This window comes from Mustela erminea, chromosome 21 (genome assembly GCF_009829155.1).
Source record: "Mustela erminea isolate mMusErm1 chromosome 21, mMusErm1.Pri, whole genome shotgun sequence".
NCBI lineage: Eukaryota > Metazoa > Chordata > Mammalia > Carnivora > Mustelidae > Mustela > Mustela erminea.
The window spans coordinates 22,834,805-22,854,731 of NC_045634.1; the positions used below are offsets into that span (position 1 = coordinate 22,834,805).

Genomic DNA, 19,927 nt, shown 5'->3' on the forward strand with positions numbered 1-19,927 from the left:
CTTCTGCTTGGAAAGTCACCATCCCAGTATCCCAGGAGTATCTTCAGTTGCTGATGGTTTGCGGGAGAGGGGCAAGCCCCTGGAGGACCGGCTGTCAAACCATTTTTATTCGGACGGCTACTGGGTGCTAGTTCTTGTCATGCTTCATCACTCAGGGCACATTCAAGCACGGAATTTCCTGCGAAGGTAAAAGAAAAGTTATGCTATCTGTTGAAAAAAATCACAGGACAGAGACTGTGAGCAGCTCAGATCTGAAGACTACCAAATTGGATCAACCCTTTTTTAACACCAACTTCTTTTTTTTGCTTTTTACCATTTTTGATTTTTCCCCCCCATTATTCTGTAACCTTTGGAAAGAACCACATGAAACTACAAAATTGGCAAATGTCTTGAAATCTGTTTATTAAATATTAAACACAAATTACTTTTAATTTCAACCCTCATTTATTAGCATACCCCTCAATCTTAAAAAAAAAAAAAAAGACAGCTCCGAAGATAGACTTATACCATTCTTTAAAAAAGGAAATTGTTCCCTTTTAACTTACACCCACCAGACACCCCAATTTCAAAACACATCATTTCATTGTCTTGGTCATGGACATTTTCAAGGTGAGATTTTATATTTTGCCCTCAGAGCTTCCGGTTATCAGGAAAACCCTGCTTTCCTTTACTGAAGGAGTTTGGTGCTGCTGACGTTGGTGTATCCCTTCCAATATTTGTCATCCTTATCTTTGCTTCTGGAGACATTTCCTCTGGCTCACTAGCTTCATCTTCATTAAAAGCTGCTGCGACTGAAACGTTTTTTGGAGCAAGCATTGGAACAGTTCTTTAGGCCTCCTTGATCCAAGTTTGATGGATATGGCTGAGGCTTGCTTTGTCGTCTACCTATGGCAAATCCCAACTTGGAGATCTTTGTAGGTTTTGTTGGGAGGCCCACAGCTGCTTCTTCAGCTGATTGCATCTCAGCGCTGTGACTGGAACTTTCCCCTCCATGACTGGAAGAAATAGTCTTAATTTTGACAGTTTTTTCTACTTCTTCTTCAGGTTCTCCAGCGGCTCCAGCTCGCTGTGGTTTCTCGGGCTTCTCCTCTCCCTCCTTCCTGTCCACCATTTTCCCGGCAGTGGCCTGATACCAACTTCTTTACTTGAACGATGCTGTCTGACGGTAAGCTAAATGGAAACACGAGACAGTATAGGGAATGCTTTAGCTGGTTTATGGCTTTGTATGTAACAAGAACGTTCCTCCAGTCCTGCGGACACAAGAAATTCTCCCCCACCCCCTAGTTTTTAAACAAGGTATACAGTTACAAGGATCCAACAAAGAGACAAGAAAACCTCCCCCACCCTTTTCTTTTTGTCTTTTTTGTTTTTTGTCTTTTTTGTTCTTTTTTTTTTTGTCTCTTTTTATATATAGTATATGAGGTGGGGGTATATGAGAAAAGAGTTAACCCAGAAGGCCTGAACTTCTATTCTTGGAAAGGCCCTGCTGCAAGATTAGCCCTTGGCTGGCATCTGGGAATTTATATTTCAGGAGTGTTCCCACCACTATGCAAGCAGAAGGGCTCACTGTGTCTCAACTGTACAAACAATATGGTGTATACTTGTATTACGGTTCTACAGAGAAACAAAACCAATAGGATATATACAGAGATAGATGCATATATAGAGATATAACATATGATACATATGAGATATATATGAGGTACGATATGAGATATGATAGAGACAGAGAAAGAGAGAGAGAAAAAAAGATTTACTTTAAGGAATTGACTTCCGTGATTATGGAAGCTGGCAAGTCCCATAATTTGCATCTCTGCAGTGTGGACCATTAGGCCTGAGATCCAGAAAGAGCCAATGTTGCAATTCAAGTTCAAAGGCCATCTGCTGGCAGAATTTCTTTTTGCTTGGGAGCAGTCAGTCTTTTCTTTTTGTCCTTTGCCCTTAAAATGACTAGACAAGACCCACCAATGTTATGGGGAATAGTCTGCTTTACTCAATGTCCACCAGTTTAGACATAAATCTCAAACAAAACACCCTCACAGAAACATCAGATGTTTGACCAAGTATCTGGGCACTGTGGCCCAACCACATTGACACATAAAATTAATCATCACAATGCTGAATGCCTGCTTTCTTTCTCGTGGTCTGGATATATGGGACATGCCAGGCAACGACTGCCTCTGTGATCAGCTCTCAGTAAAAACCTCCGGCAGTAAGTCTCTAATGAGCTTCCTTGATAGACAACATTTGTTGTCACAACTTGTTGTTGGAAGAATTATGTGGATTCTGCACAATCCACTGGGAGAGGACCCTTGGAAACCTGCATCTGGTCTCCCACAGACTTCATCTCACACACCTTTTCCCTTGGCTAATTGTGCTTTACATCCTTTTAGTGTAATAAATCATAGTTGTCAGTGTGGCTAGATATTGAATCCTGTGGGTCTCCCCAGTGAACCATCAGATCTGGGGGGGGATCTTGGGGACCCCCCAACCCAGGATATTATAAAAGCCCATCTCATTCTATTCTTCTCTTGAAATACATCAAAAGGCATGACAGAAGTAAATCATATATTGTATCAAAAGAACATAATAAATGACATAAAAATAGTTCAAGAGGAACTAGTGATTACAGAGTACTTTAGAAATATGAAGTGCTACATAAATACTAAGTAACAATAAGACAAATTGTACATTTCCATTAATTCCAAAGGACATTTCCGCAGATTTTCACAGAAAATAAACTTAATTATGTATGTCCAGCAAGAATGGTTATAAACCTTTTAAATAGTCCTAGTATATTTTCAGTGAGAAGGATAAGTGTAGAGATCCATTAACCAAAGGGAAAAATGTTTGGGGACTACTGAGTGAAATTTCAAGCCTAATAGGTTTTGAAATCAGTTTATTAGAATTATAGAGAAATATTTCATATATAATGATTTCTGGGTTTTGCTTAATAGTCATACTAATTAACTTCTCAAATTCAATAAAAGTGCAGGAAATTTACCTATGTTCAGTACTTGACAAATAAATCATGGTAATTACATATTCACATGGCCAATGATAATTTTTCCAACCTAGTCTAATAAGCAAGAGTTCTTCAAGATAATTATTCTTTAAAAAAGCCATGTGTATAAAATGACTTCTACTGGTCAGGAGTTTTGAGGGTTCATGCTGATATCCAAACAAGTTTCCTAATTCTTTAGGTCAGTAATAACAACCTGTCCCTTTTAGTAAGATGTGTATTTCCAGGGTGTTACAACACATCCAGATAACAATCTCTGGGGGGGGGGTTGAAGGTGTTAGGTGAAAAAGTACTGGGATTTTTAAATTTCAGGTCTGCCTTGACTTCCTCTGTTGCTGCATGGTGAACAAGAGAATATACTAAAACCCCAGAAAATCCACAGAAGATGAATTATCAAAAGCCTGATACCTAAGAAGTAATTAAAACCAGGAACCATGCAAATTTCGTCCAACTTCTATATCACAAACGAGGCTGGTATTTAATCACTTGAGGTATATAACCTCATCTAAAACAGTGATCCTCAACTCCTCATCACTAGCCATCAGGGAGATTCAAATTAAAACCACATTGAGATACCACCTTACACCAGTTAGAATGACCAAAATTAGCAAGACATGAAACAACATGTGTTGGAGAGGATGTGGAGAAAGGGGAACCCTCTTACACTGTTAGTGGGAATGCAAGTTGGTGCAGCCACTTTGGAAAACAGTGTGAAGATTCCTCAAGAAATTAAAATAGAGCTTCCCTATGACCCTGCCATTGCACTCCTGGGTATTTACCCCAAAGATACAGATGTAGTGAAAAGAAGGGCCATCTGTACCCCAATGTTCATAGCAGCAATGGCCACAGTCACCAAACTCTGGAAAGAACCAAGATGCCCTTCAACGGATGAATGGATAAGGAAGATGTGGTCCATATACACTATGGAGTATTATGCCTCCATCAGAAAGGATGAATACCCAACTTTTGTATCAACACGGATGGGACTGGAAGAGATTATGCTGAGTGAAATAAGTCAAGCAGAGAGAGTCAATTATCATATGGTTTCGCTTATTTGTGAAGCATAACAAATAGCATGGAGGACAAGGGGAGATGGAGAGGAGAAGGGAGTTGAGGGAAATTGGAAGGGGAGGTGAACTATGAGAGACTACGGACTCTGAAAAACAATCTGAGGGGTTTGAAGGGGTGGGGGGTAGGAGGTTGGGGGAACCAGGTGGTGGGTATTAGAGAGGGCACGGATTGCATGGAGCACTGGGTGTGGTGCAAAAACAATGAATACTGTTACGCTGAAAAGATATAAAAAATTTAAAAAAAAATAAAAAATTTTAAATATATTTTATATATGCTATATATATGTATATATATTGTGTGGCCAATAAGCACATAAATAAGCACATAAATAAATATATAAGCACATAACATCACCAGCTATGGTGTAAGTACCTGACATTAGGCCTTGATGGCTGAGGTACCCATTTCAAAAGACACCCATCTCTTTCTTGGGGACAGACATGGGACAGGTGGGGGAAGGTGAAGGAAACTTCACCTTGGTAAATTTCGTATAGCTTCCAATAACCAAGGATACCAAAAATGGCACTATTAAGGTCGTTTCTTTGAAGCCAAGAGTCAAAATACATGCCCATAAAATGTCTGGCAAACTCCCTCTGTGGCCAAGGCTTGTCCAATGAAGGTGCTAGTTACCTTTATAAGCAGTTTTTTTTTTTAAAGAAACTCAAAGAAACTCATATATTTTATCCATTAGGATCTGCTGTAGGTCTTTCAGATGAAGAGAATTTAATATCAGGAATCAAATGCAAAGATTATGGAAGGGACAGAGAAAATAACCCAGGCATAACAAAGCATCCCAGAAATTAGGGAATCATTGACTTTTCCTGGGGCTGGAGGGCCAACAGGAGGAGGTGATATTGCCAGAGCCCAAAGGCCCAGGGGGCAAATCTCGTTCCAATAAAGAAAAGCCTCTCTGGCAGGAGACAGAGCTGCAGAAACTACAGCCCAGGGATGCCACTGGAAGCTTAGAGAGGTAGAGAATTCTGCTGGCTTCTCCCTTCCTCTTCGCCTCCTGTAAGTGTCTCCCACTAACTGAGCCCCCCAAGGGGCCAAGGACCAAGGGAACCTGGGAAATGTCCCATGTTGTACAGTACAGAGCATGGGAAGTGACTGAGATCAAAGTAGCAGTCAATGGGCAAATATGGCATGAAAAAGAAAGAAGTACGTCTTTCTACTAGAAAGAGTACCATACTCAGAACCAAAATACTTGAATTGGAAGCCAGCTCTATCATGTATGATCTGAAAAAACCTAAACAAGTCAATTCACCTTCTTTGGCTTTAGGTTCTTTTCTACAAATACATTATAGCTATATGATCACACTCTCAAGCATGTTGCAGTTATCAAGTAGAAGAATGCACGTGCGCATGCTTGTGGACTGTGAGCCATCATATGAATACAGTGGCGTGTTTGCTGAGAGCGGAGCCAATGCTCCGAGGAAGTTTTCATTCATTCTGAGAAAGAATTATGGCACCACCATCAGCCATCCAAAAAAGAACCAGAATATCTCTTCCCACCTCTCCCCTTCATCATCACTCCATCCCACTTCAAAACGTGAATTTTGGAAAGCCATGCTCCTTTAACAATGGGGTAATTCAAGCACGAAAGACTCTTCAATACTGTCTTCAAAATAGGATTGGCTGGAGATTTGGGGAGATGGTTTCTGAACTAGTATCTTCATGCCTAGGCTCGAGATGTGGACCACTGCTATATGACATGACAGGTAACTATTTTCTCAGCTACAAAATTAGGAGTTTAGACAACATTATGCCTGAACTTACTGTCAGTTGCAACGTTTCATGTCTTTGCAGTGAATATTATAATTTCTACTTTATTTAGAAAAGCTTTACCATGAATGGAACAAAGCCACCAAGACTATAAAATAAGGGTCCTCATGACATTTGCCTCTTGTTACTCTAAGGACGACTTTTGAGAATATTAGCATGGAACGACATCAAGACAGAAGACAGCTGACAAAGTTTCTGTTAACAAACCTTATACATTTTACTGTTTATTTTGCAAATTGAATAATTACACTCAAGCCCATCAGCAGGCGGTGATTCCTAATCAGGGGCCATCTTTGTAGGACCGCCAGAGTCTGGCTGCAGGAGGGTGAGGGACTTCTGGGAGGCCCTACAGCTGGAGACACCCAAGACAAATGGACCAGGACTTCTCAACATCAGAGGACCATGGAGTCTGCTCTTCTCAACATTTGTGAGATCTTACTCTTCCAGCAGGCAGTAGCTGGCAGGGAGGGCTGATTCATTAAAAGGCTTAAGCCTCCCTGGGAGTTTTAGAGGGTATTTGGAGAGGGGAAACCTAGGAAAAGCTTGGACTTCTTAATCATTTTGCAAGCGAAAGGGTAGACGCGTGGGTATACATATGTGACCATATTTCAGTATCACAGATGGGTAAGGTCAAGACTCTTGCATTATGAGGGGAAATAATAGTGAGTTGTGGTTGTCAGCAAGGGTTTTTTCAACCATCCTCTTACACATGCTTGTTTCCCATGGCACTTACTTATAATTAATCATAGTGGGAAGAGTCTCTGCTGTTGAGTCAGTAATATCTTAATATCCCTGGCAACCTAGAAGCCAGGCATTCTAAGGACAGTAAGGCAGGAAACAAAATAGGGAGAACCCAAACTTTTAAGTCAGATAAACTGAGGTGGGATGCTCTCAGTGGGTTCCACAGGAGTTCCATAGGCTACATTTTTGGGGGGTCACTGAGAAGAATTTTAGTATGGACCTGATAAATGAATGTACTGATAGCATTCTTATGTGTTATTGCAGTCCACCTTGAAAAAAAGAAGTTCTTTTAGTCTTTAGTAAGCTCTGACTTTCTCAGTATTTACATGTTTTGATTTGACATGATCAAAAAGCACCTTGAGTGCTCTCAGTTGCTACCAAGAGCCACTTGGTTCCTTGTCTTAACTCATGTCTCTGTCACTCTGAAGCTTCCTGCTCTAACGCTGGCCAGCGTTGGTAGCTGTCGTCTTTGGCTCTCCTCCCCCTCTCCAGGTCTGAACAGTGATGATTATAAGTTTCCAATGTTAATCAAGGCTTAAGATATTAAGGCAGCCAAATCAATAAAAGCTTTGTATAATTAAAGTTGAGAAAGTGCTTGAGAAAAGCCATAATGATGCGCTTGCTCTTTAGAAAGGGTTGGCTGAAGTCTAAAGATTTTCAATAAGTTCCACCTTCCTAAGAGCTTTGTTTCTCAGAAAGCCGAAAGAAAAATGGTAGAATGAATTTGAGAGTACTGTAGTGGCAAGAATCATAAAGATAATTACCCACATTAGCCAAATTCCATCCATTTTCTTTGCTTTTTTTTCTACAAAACTAGAAACGGAATCCAATAAAACCCATCTGCGATAACAGAACAGATCCCTTTAACCAAGTCTAAGTGCGCTTGAGCTATAAATCCAAATGATAGTGCCCAAACTGCCAAATGCTGTTCAAATATTCTGCCCAAGTCAGGTGCTGAGGGAACATGCTAGAAAGATATGGCTCACTGGCATCCATAAGTCCTCCTCGTTGGGAGTCCTTGGGGTGGCATGGAGCTCTCCCAAGGAAGACGTAGTATGATCTTGGGCAGAGCACAACACAGAATACTGCCTTCTGTCTGGCTCTAGAAGCACAGGGGCTGTGGGCCCCCAGGGGGCAGCTCCATCAATGATTGCAATGCTATTAATACTACTTATCATTTTTAATGAGATCTTGAGAATCAATGATGGTACTTCATGAATACACACTGCACCTAACGGACTGATTAATATTTATAGAAAGTCTGTGACATTTCCAGTGTTGTGACAAATAAAAGAGCTATTATTATCAACCATGTGATTCTACGGAGCTTTCAACATAGGAGAGTCGTATGTATTTGCCACTCTCTGCATAGGAGGACCCATATGCAGAGATGATATTCAAAATATTTAACAACCTTTATGGCCCAGTTACCAACCAGTCAGATAGAGGTCAGTCAGCAACAGTTGATGGAGCCCTACTTCTGCATATTGGCTGAACATCAGTCCTGCTTACGTCAGAGTCTCCAGAATCTGAGTACATTACAGGAGACCTACCAGAGACTGATTGTCAAACTCAAAACGCAAATGAGATGACCATATCATCTTGAGGACTTTGTTCTTAACTGTGGATGGGGATACAGAAGTAGATGCAGAATAGTCAAAAAAGGGATATAAGAAAGGACTGTAAAATTGTATCTTTAAAGCTCTGTATAGAACTCTGAATTTTTGAAAGCACAGAATCTCTTGTCAAAGAGAGAAGCCCCACACGTGCACCCGAATATTTATAGCAGCAATGTCCACAGTAGCCAAACTATGGAAAGAACCTAGATGTCCATCAACAGATGAATGGATAAAGAAGATGTGGTATATATACACAATGGAATACTATGCAGCCATCAAAAGAAATGAAATCTTGCCATTTGCGACGACGTGGATGGAACTAGAGGGTATCATGCTTAGCGAAATAAGTCAATAGGAGAAAGACAACTATCATATGATCTCCCTGATATGAGGAAGTGGAGATGCAACATGGGGAGGGGGGTTGGGGGGTAAGAAAAGAATAAATGAAACATGATGGGATCAGGAGGGAGACAGACCATAAGAGACTCTTAATCTCACAAAACAAACTGAGGGTTGCCGGGGCAGGTGGCGGAGTAGGGAGAGGGTGGTGGAGTTATGGACATTGGGGAGGGTATGTGCTATGGTGAGTGCTGTGAAGTATGTAAACCTGACGATTCACAGACCTGTACCCCTGGGGCTAATAATATATTATATGTTTATAAAAAAATAATTAAAAAAGAGAGAAGCCCCATTGTAATAATTCTGATCATATATACTTTAACTTAGCATATATTTTGGGAGAACAATTTGAATGAAGAGATCAAATTTGATTGCTAGAGAAAGCATTCTTCATCATGCGTAGGAGTTTCCAGGATATGAGAGGGCAGAGACCTGCTGATCTCCCAATGGACTAGATTTTATTAGTACTCCTTTCCTTCCTGAGAGCTGAACCAGACCCAGAGTCTGGAGGGTACAGCAGGAAACTGAACAGAGCCCTGCTCATTCTTCCTATGACTTTATGTAGCAAGAACCGCTCACTTCTCTGTGATACCCATAATTATTCCTATTCAAAGTCAGCTTTGCATGTGTAGTTTGTATAATTGGAATGTCAGGAAGGTGCCGAGGGAAGGAAACTCATCCATTGTGGAGTACCATCCAGTACTGAGGCTGGTACACACACTGGAAAAGCCGGGAGTAAACAGTGTAGTCAAGATGTGGTAATAGAGAAATCCATTCTGGACAAGATGCGGGTCCTACCTTCTCAAATGTAAAAGGACAGATAAGATTAAATAGCCCTCCCCCAATCATAAAACAATAAAAACTGAAATTTGTTTGAAAGTTAAAACTGCCCTCTCACCCAGCTTAAGGCTGTTTTAGAAAACTTTCAACTATTTGGATGAGACCCACCCACAAAAATGGAAGAAAATCTCCTTTACTTAAAATCAGCTGACTGTAGATGCTGAAAACTTCTGCAGAACATCTTCATAGCAACACTAGATTATTGTCTGATCAAATCCCTGGCACCACAGCCTAGCCAAGAAGACCTATGAGACTAAACATCACCCTCCACCTTGTCACCTGGGCACCCATACACATCTCCTTAAACTACGCTTCATCTCCAAATACAAACAATCAGAAAGTCATACTTCTGAAAGGACATGGGACCCAATTTGAGCCAAGGAGATGCTGGGAGAAACAAAGAAAGTTTTGCCTTTCCTGCTTTCTATTTCACTGAGAAAAGAGAAGCAGTCAAGAGTCATTCTCAATCTCCCACAACCATCTGTAACCGTTCATTGCACATGTGACCATCTACGCTGCCTTTTCTTTTGTTACTAAAGATGGACTCTCCGTGATTGTCCTCTAGAGCTCAATCAACCCTTTTAATTATCTAAGGACACGTTGCCCAGCAATTCTCAGCTGTATCTCCTGCATCATGAATTCCCCTCTCTACAGGATTCCTCTCATCAGCAGAAAAATATACTTTATTTTTCCCATCTTAAAAACCCTTCTTTGGGGGTACCTGGGTGGCTCAGTGGGTTAAAGCCTCTGCCTTCGGCTCAGGTCATGATCCCAGAGTCCTGGGATCATGCCCCGCATCGGGCTCTCCACTCTGCGGGGAGCCTGCTTCCTCCTCTCTTTCTGCCTGCCTCTCTGCCTATTTGTGATCTCTGTCTATCAGATAAATAAATAAAATCTTAAAAAAAAAAAACCCTGTTAAGTGACTGTTAAGGAGCACAATATTTTACTATCTACTCTCTACTAAAAACCACTGACTGGTACACTTTAAATGGGTGAATTGTATGTGAATGTGAAGTGTATCTCAGTAGAACTATTATTAATAATAAAAATTATTTATAATTTAATAATAATAGATATTATTAAAAAAAGAGGATGTTGGCAAATATATTTGGGTTGAATAAGTCACAATGATATTTCAACTACTTTAATGGAAGATCTGAAAATATTTGCAAACTTATTCTACAAAAACGATATATCGTCTATTCATTAAGAAAAATGTGATGGAATAGAAAACAAACAGAGGAAAAGAAAGTACCTCCATTATAAAAACCCTCTCTTGACATCATGCCTCCTTCGGGTTGCTGCTTTATTCTGCACCCGAAGTTTATTTTGAAAACTGTCTCTACTCTTTTTCAGCAATCTCTCTTTTCCCACACTTCATTGAGCCTGCTCCATTCAAGCCATCATCTCGCCACTTCAATTAACACCACTCTTCAGGGGCACCAGGCACCTCCATGTAGCTACATCTGATAGTCAATTCTCAATCCTGATCTTTTCTATCAGTCCTCGTTGACACAGTTTGCCTACCATTTCCTTGTCATCCTTGCTATGCAGCTACAATGGTGCTGTGGAACAAATCCACCCCCAAACTCAGTAGTTGAAAGCATTTATTTTGCCCATTCATCTGCGGGTCACATGAGGGGTCTTCTAATCTAGGCTTGGCTCACCAGGGACCCGGCAGCAGGATGGGCTCAGATCTACTACACAGGTTATTCTATCTTGGGCCAGTGAACTCACCAGGCAGGTCACATTTATCTCCTGCAAGAGATCAAGTGGAAACACAGGATGCCTGTAAGGTCTAGATCTGGCACTGGCATTTCCACCAACATTCTATTGGCCAAAGAAAATCATGTCTGGCCCAAATCAAAGGACCCGTAAATGTTCTATTTTTAGGGGCAATATTTACATTGTCATATGGCAAAAAGCATGGACACAGGGAGGGGTGAAGAATGGGGTATTTAATTTAATCTACTGTGCATCCTTGAATCACTTTCTTCATTGGTTTCTAGAATCTACACTCTACCTGTTTTCCTTTTTCCCTTTGGCTGTTCCTTCCCAGAAGTGGAATTGGAATGCCTCAAGGATCATCCTTGGACTTCTTCTCTAGCTATAGGGATTCTTTGGTGATATCATCTAGCTTTATGGTTCTAAAAATTGTTTATGTGCTGATGTCTCCTAGTTTACATCTTCACTATGACCTGTCCCCTGAATTACAGAATCATACACCCAACACCCAAGCCTAGACTTGAATGTCTAACAGTAATTTTAAAGAAACTTAACATGTCTAAAAACAAAATCCTGATCTTCTTCTTCTTCTTTTTTTTTTTTTTTTTGAAGATTTTATGTATTTGGCAGAGAGATCACAAGTAGGCAGAGAGGCAGGCAGAGAGAGAGGAGGAAGCAGGCTCTCTGCCGAGCAGAGAGCCCGATGTTGAGCACAATCCCAGGACCCCGAGACCACGACAATGAGCTGAAGGCAGAAGCCCAACCCACTGAGCCACCCAGGTGCCCCCTAATCTTCTTCTTAAAGTATTCCCCATGTATGTCCCCAGAACTGTTGCTCTTTCCTTCCAGATGCTCAGGTAAACCCTTAGAGTCAGTCTTTCCTTTTTCTTGTCACCACCATCTCTTATATTTTAACAGCCTCTTCCTCCCTAGAATCTGTTTTCAATACAGCAGCTAGAATAAATTTTTAAGGATATATATCAGATAATGTCATTCTTCTGCTCAAAACCCTTTAATGACCCTTCACCTCACCTATGGACTTCAAAGCCATGGGCAATCTGATATTCTGTTATTCTTTGACCCTATTTCTTCTCCCTTCCTCACTCACTCAACTCCAAGCACATGAACTTCCCTGATGTTCCCTGTATGCATGGCCCTTGGAGCATTCACAACATTATGTTGACATTGTCTGTTTATGAATCTATCTTTGCACTCAACCATAAATACCCATAAACACCAAGATAGGACCAGGTCTAACTCATTTTGGGATTGGTCTGGTATGGCATGGGGCACATAGGAAACAGTCCTGTGTCTATAGGGGCCAGGACCTTCCCTAAGTAAGGCTGGCTAGATATAAACTAATAAAAAGAAACACTGGGGAATAATTGCCCTCTCGTAATACCAAGTGGCAGCAACTATGCAAACTTCATCCTATTCTTGCCACCCCCGTGGCAGCCAGAAGAGATTGTATTTGCATTTTCCCAAATAGAAGAGGCCCTTTCAGTTTCCAGGCTTACTAGATCTTCCTTAAAGACAAGGGGTGCCTGGGTGGCTCGATGGGTTAAAGCCTCTGCCTTTGGCTCAGGTCATGATCCCAGGGTCCTGGGATCGAGCCCTGCATCAGGCTCTCTGGAGCCTGCTTCCCTTCCTCTCTTTCCGCCTGCCTCTCTGCCTACTTGTGATCTCTGTCTGTCAAATAAATAAATAAAATCTTAAAAAAAAAAAAAGACACTGTAAAGCAAAAGAAGTAGGTGCAAGAGACTGAAAATCATTTACTGGGTGAAAAGAAACCTCCATGTTATCAGGTAGGCAAAACTAGTCATATTTTCCACATAACCTTTAATATACCATTCCCAGAGGCCTTCCTTAGTTCTTGATGATAAAAAGACCCAACTTTTTTTTTTAACTTTCCAGGACTTCAAAACATTTTTTAAAATTTTAGTATCATTAACATACAGTGTTATTTTAGGGTATAGAGCATAGTGAGCCAACAACTCTAGACGTTGCTCAGTGTCCATCGAGATAAGTATATTCAATCTCCTTCACCTGTTTTACCCATGCCCCTGCCTCCCCTCTGGTAACCACCAGTTTGTTCTCTATAGTTACCAGTCTGGTTTTTCATTTATCTCTTTTTTCTTTGTTCTTTAGCTTTGTTTCTTAAATTCCACGTATGGGTGAAATCACATGGTATTTTTCTTTCCCTGACTGTCTTATTTCACTCAGCATTATACCTTCTGGATCCATCTACATTGTTGCAAATGGCAAGAGTTCACTCTTTTTCATGGCTGAATAATATTCCTATAGATATCACATATATCTATATCTATATATAGATATATAGATATCACATCTTCTTTATCCACTCATCTATCAACAGGTACTTGGATTGCTTCCATAATTTGATTATTGCAAATAATGCTTCAGTAAGCAGAGAGGTGCGTCTATCTTTCTGAGTAAGAGCTGAATTTATCACGTGCCAGGAGCTGTTCTAAGCCCTGGACATATATTAACTCATTTATTTCTCACAACAACTCTTCTCTCCTCACCTTGCTGTTGGGTTGACAGGTTAAATAACTTCTCCTGGATCATTCACCATCTTCTGAGCTACGATATCAAAACAAAGATAGGATATGAAGGAATAGGCAATACCATGAGAAACTGCACACAAATACCGTTTAACTCAAACAACTTCCATTCATTTATTTCCTTCAATGAGCCCAGGAACAACTGCAAGTAAGCAAGAGATGATAGCTGGTACAAGGCCCACACCACCTGTTTGGGGATTGACTAGTGTCTCTTAATGTCCCTGGTGCCACTGACTCCCACCATAGACCTGGTGGGCTCTGCTTGCCAAGGTCTTCACTCTAGTCTTCACCAGGGGTGAAGTCATGATTATTATGTGGTGGTCCGTGACCCCTGATAGTTAGCTATATATATTCATCATGGTTTGGCTGGCTGGCTCCATGTTCTGAGTGGGGAGGCTGAGTACTCTGGGTATACCTTAGGATCTACTGGCTTGCACTTGCATCAGCCCTATTCTGATTGGCTACACCCCAACTTACATAAGCCATTTCAGCATTACATATGCATTGTTAGCTAGTTATGCTATTCCTTATCAATACATTCCAGAGCTTTCTGGAACTTTTCTTTCTTTCTTTCTTTCTTTTTTAAAGACTTCATTTATTTATTTGACAGAGATAGGTTATAAGTAGGCAGAAAGGCAGGCAGAGAGAGAGGAGGGAAGCAGGCTCTCTGCTGAGCAGAGAGGCCAAAGTGGGGCTCCATCCCAGGACCCTGAGATCATGACCTGAGCCGAAGGCAGAGGCTTAACCCAATGAGCCACTCAGGTACCCCTGGAACTTTTCTAAACTTGCTTATGACTTTGGGGGATAGCAGGTATTTGTAAACTCTTTTGAGGGATGAAGCCATATGCTAATCTGTAATGGAGTGTATATCTACATATATATATGATTTTCATTGCTTTTGTAAAGAATGCTTACAAGAATATTTTGGTGGGAAAGCTTGTTTACCATTTTTTTTAAAGCATAGCAAGTAAGTTTTGATTTATCTCTGTCAAAATGCAAGTTGTGGCATCCTTTAATCACACATAGCTAGTTAGTGACAAAGCCAGGATTTATGTCCATGCAGTCTAAATGCAGAGTCCACATTCTTTTTTTTTTTTTTTAAGATTTTATTTATTTATTTGACAGACAGACCACGAGTAGGCAGAGAGGCAGGCAGAGAGAGGGAGGGGGAAGCAGGCTCCCCGCCTAGCAGAGAACCTGATGCAGGGCCGGATCCCAGGACCCTGGGATCATGACCTGAGCCGAAGGCAGAGGCTTTAACCCACTGAGCCACCCAGGCACCCCCAGAGTCCACATTCTTAACTCGTATATTACATTGCCTCTTTTCCTAGAACTGATACTTCACACTGAAGTGACTATTGCCAAGTATACAGACCATACCTGGAGAAAATCAGAGCTATCAGAGACCAGACTCGGCTACATAAGAGGTATCTTAAAAAGCAACTGAAAATGTTAATAAACTAGTGTATAGGGATCTTTAAATTACTGTACTTTTCTTACATTGTAATAAGTTATTAAGCCTTTTATTTTAATTAAACATCCTCAGATACGATATGGCTAGCATGATTGCAGCTGTTGTAAGTTTTGCCCATCTATGGCTTTTCAAGAAAATATTCTCCTAGGATTCCAGATGGAAATTCATCTAAAATTTCTCTTGGCTCTGTATCACCTTCAGAGAGAGAAATCTGGGCCATTGGCACAAAGGGCATTTCTGGCACGAGAATAACTTATCTTCTAAGGCCAAGGTGAGGAAATGGCACTGCCTCAGCTAAGCTCTAGCCTGTTCTCGTGAATTTGCAGAGAAGGCTTTGCTCAGAGCAAGGAAGAAAAAGTGGATTTAGCAGATCTGAGATACTGCTAACCGGTAAACTTGGATCTGGGGCAGACTAATGAGAAGTACATGGATGGAATAACCACACCAAGTCTAACTGAACTACGGACACTGCAAGTTAATGACTGTGTAGCTTACAAAGTGCGTTCATATGATCTCCATGGGGAAAAACAAACTTTACATCACAGCCCAGAAGGCAAGTGCCCTTTGAGTTGGTGGCTCTTTCTTTTGTGTCAACAGTATGGCTCAAGAGAGAGCTGTGTGCTCACGTTTTTATAGCACACAGACATGATTTTTCTGAAAATATTTTTGAAAATGGCAAGATGTCACATGACTATGATCCTCAACAATTCTTGGAGATAGTCAGGGCCTGTATAAAATCTTGAATTTTCAATGAGGAAACAATTAAACCTGATCTTTCTTTGCTTAAGATTTCTGCTATGTGTAAAATGTTGGATATTTTATTCCCAGTTGCTGTCTTTGTCAGAAAGGATGTTGTAGTGGTTATGAATTCCTATTAACATCTGATGAATGCCTCATAAAAGAATGAAACTAAAACTCCAGAAGGACTTATAAAACACCCAGGTCTTCTAATCCTCATGACAATGCTACGATAAAATCAGAATTTCAGAATGATAGAGCTGAAGCATATTTACTAAGATTAACCAACTAGTAATGGTCAGAGATATGATTCAAGCTCATCTGACTTCAAGCTTTGTTCTTTTCATTAGGGCACAGTACATTCCTCATGGAATTGCGTTTAGCTGTAAAAGATTAAGTAATGATCTCAGCCCTTTCCTGTTTAGAGCTCAGTATTAGTCCATATAAACCTAAACCTTATAAATACTTAATGTAAAGTACATTTACTACTTTCCACTGGAGGGGGAAAAAGCAATTTCCAATTGATCGAACGCATTTTCAGATGTTTACCAGTAGAATAGTTTCAGGCAATTTGGCCTTTTAATCTTTATCCCCCAGAAATTTTCTTATTTATTTGTATTGATAAACAGATGCAGTAGATACATTTGAACTAGGGTAAATATGACAGCTTCTCATAATTGGCCATCAGGGGACCAGGTGGGATATTTCTCATTCAGGGAGATGGCCATAGTCAAGGGGCACAAGGTGAGTTAGGGGCATCTAATGTATTATGTTGATAATACATAATACACTTCTCAATGCTATCCTGTGCTGTGCATTAACTTAAAGATTCCAAACCAGAAGAATGTGTATTGTGACAGATTTTAGTTGTACTGATGGAGGTTTCCCTATTTAACCATGTATTTTAAACAACAGTACAAATTTATGAAACAGATGAATATTGGTTAAAGTTATAATCTGAAATCCCAGATTGATAACAAATGTCACTCATAATATTAATTACATTCCTGACCTTGTTTTATGTACATGGTAGTCCTAAATAAACCTATTTATTTATTTAGGTGAGAATATTAACATCACAGTAATTACCTTTAATACTGAACATATAAAAGAACGATTTGGGGGCACCTGGGCGGCTCAGTCGTTAAATGTCTGCCTCCATCTCAGGTCATGATCCCCATGGCCCTGAATGTAGCCCTATATGGGCTTCTCTGCTCAGCCGGAAGCCTGCTTCTCCCTCTCCCTCTCCCACTCCCCCTGCTTGTGTTCCCTCTCTTGCTGTGTCTCTGTCAAATAAATAAATAAAATCTTTTAAAAAATAAACAAAAGAACGATTTGTCACCTGGGTTTAATATTCTGTAGGGACAAGTTTCTATTTGACCCATGTAAACCTTGTTTTTTCTTAAGACAGTCTCCATTCATGTCCCCTCTACTGGAAGAAGGCCGTTTCTCTAAACTACCACAATGGCTCGTTTACTATTAAATAGGAGGCAGGAAACGGAGACCACCCGAGATTACCCCATGCACGGACACATCTCTCTCTCTCTTTTTTTTTTTTTAAATTTTTTCAATTTATTTATTTTCAGAAAAACAGTATTCATTATTTTTTCACCACACCCAGTGGTGAAATCTGTGTCCTCTATAATACCCACCACCTGGTACCCCAACCTCCTGCCGCCGCCCCCCCCCCCCCCCCCCCCCCGGCCACTTCAAACCCCTCAGATTGTTTTTCAGAGTCCATAGTCTCTCATGACACATCTCTTTTGATGGAAGGCCATAAAAGTAGGTACAGGCAGAGGAAAGAGAGAAAAAGGAGTTGCTGAAGAAAGTCATCTGAAGGTGAGTGATGGAGAGTAGTTACATTTTTATCTTAGTTTGGGAGGGAGAGAGAAGAGAGGTTCAGCTGGAAAGAATTCAAAAGGAAAACATTCATAATTTTTTGAGTCAAACTTAAGGTGAGATATAAAGTAGAGAGAACAGAAAAAAGGTCGTGGCTTTAATAGTTAACAATTACTGAACGATTCAATCAGTTTGGCAGGGGAGAACGTGAGACACAGAATGGTTCAACAGCTTGCCCAAATTTACACAGCTAGAAAAAAGGAGTTTGAATTCCAATCCTGGCAATCGGAACCCTTATTTTTATGGGACTATTAACAAAGTGGATGGAGCCAGGATACTTCCAAGAACGGACGTAGAGACCAAGGGAGTAACGGGGCGCAGGGGGTCAGACCCCATATTTAAAAATTACCAAGGGGCTAAATATGGTTATGTTTTACTAATGGTCAGAGCGATTTCTATACATTAGTTCATTTAATTCTGCTAAAAATTCTGTGAGTGACACTTTTATTTCTTAGACGAGGCCACGTGGGACATGATAAACGTACCCTTCTTGCATTGAGTTACACCTCAGGAGACGCTCTGGAGTTAAGACAAGGAAGACTGAAGGTGACTTGGCAACAGAACGGAACCGGGCAAGGTAAGCTCCCTGAGAGCGAGAAAGGAGGAAAAGTGCCCCGTTTAGGGAGTGGTCGGTTCCAACTTTCAAACCTCCGCAGCCGGCCCGCCAAGGCGTCACAAAGCCCGCCCCTCAGGCACAAAGCCACGCCCCCTCCCGTGGTTGTTCTTTGAGCTCCCAATACTTCCCTCCTTCTCTTTGGCCCCTCCCACTCCGCCTAGCATCATTTCCTGTGCGCTGGATGCTAATTGGCCTAGCGGTCGGAAGTGAGGGCGGGCGGTGGGGCCGTTGCCGCAGTGACAGTGCTGGGGGAGTCCGAAGATGGCGGCGTCGCGTCGCTCTCAGCATCATCACCACCATCATCAACAACAGCTCCAGCCTGCCCCAGGGGCTTCGGCGCCGCCGCCACCACCTCCCCCCCCACTCAGCCCCGGCCTGGCCCCGGGGACCACCCCAGCTTCCCCAACGGCGGGTGGCCTGGCCCCCTTCGCCTCCCCGCGGCACGGCCTAGCGCTGCCGGAGGGGGATGGCAGTCGGGATCCGCCCGACAGGCCTCGATCCCCGGACCCGGTTGACAGTACCAGCTGTTGCAGTACCACCAGCACAATCTGTACCGTCGCCGCCGCTCCCGTGGCCCCGGCGGTTTCCGCTTCATCTGCCGTGGGGGTCGCTCCCAACCCAGCCGGCGGTGGCAGTAACAATTCACCGTCGTCCTCTTCTTCCCCGACTTCTTCCTCATCTTCCTCTCCATCCTCCCCTGGATCGAGCTTGGCGGAGAGCCCCGAGGCGGCAGGAGTTAGCACCACAGCAACATTGGGGCCTGGGGCAGCGGGACCTGGGCCAGGGGTCCCAGCAGTGAGCGGGGCCCTACGGGAACTGTTGGAGGCCTGTCGCAATGGGGACGTGTCCCGGGTAAAGAGGCTGGTGGACGCGGCAAACGTGAATGCTAAGGACATGGCCGGCCGGAAGTCTTCTCCCCTGCACTTCGCTGCAGGTCAGAGACTTTTATTAATCCAGGGGTTTGGTCTTGGGGACGGGGGTCTGGGTAGGGATAGAAAACAAGTTATGATGGACTAGAATGGGGGCGTGGTTATGGTTCTTCAACACCTCACCGGAAGACTAGAGGTTTCCTTTCTTTAGGATAGTGCCTGGATGACGGGGGCGTGGTAGGGGAACGTGTGAATCCGTTCTTAGTGTTTGCTTAGTGATATTTGCGTTTCCAAACTCCTTTAGTGGTAGTCTCCGGATATGGGTGTACTTAAACTTTTTCAGTTCCGAGTGTGAAGGAATAAAGTTAGAATCGGGCTGTCTTAAGAGTTGTGTCATTTGTTGGCTAGTTTCTTTCGTTTTTACAACAAGGGCATGTCCCAGGAGAATAGTCTAAACCAAAAGAGGTTTAACTCAACAAGTGTTTAAGGATCTATCGTAGTCTTGCTAAGCTAATGAAAGACATAAATGAAATTTGTGAAACTTTCC

The 19,927-nt window shown here is 41.9% G+C and overlaps 1 protein-coding gene and 1 pseudogene across 1 annotated transcript in view; one reads left to right on the forward strand and one right to left on the reverse strand.

Annotated features, from left to right (window-relative positions):
- Positions 1-325: 325 nt before the first annotated feature.
- Positions 326-18,469, reverse strand: LOC116581960 (annotated as a pseudogene).
- A 239-nt stretch (positions 18,470-18,708) lies between these two features.
- The window catches only part of TNKS (tankyrase), a 205,573-nt gene continuing 204,354 nt past the window's right edge, over positions 18,709-19,927 (forward strand). Inside the window, exon 1 of the mRNA XM_032329297.1 lies at positions 18,709-19,445. Coding sequence (XP_032185188.1) covers positions 18,773-19,445 — 673 coding nt within the window. The 5' untranslated portion in view covers positions 18,709-18,772. The remainder of the gene's footprint in view (positions 19,446-19,927) is intronic.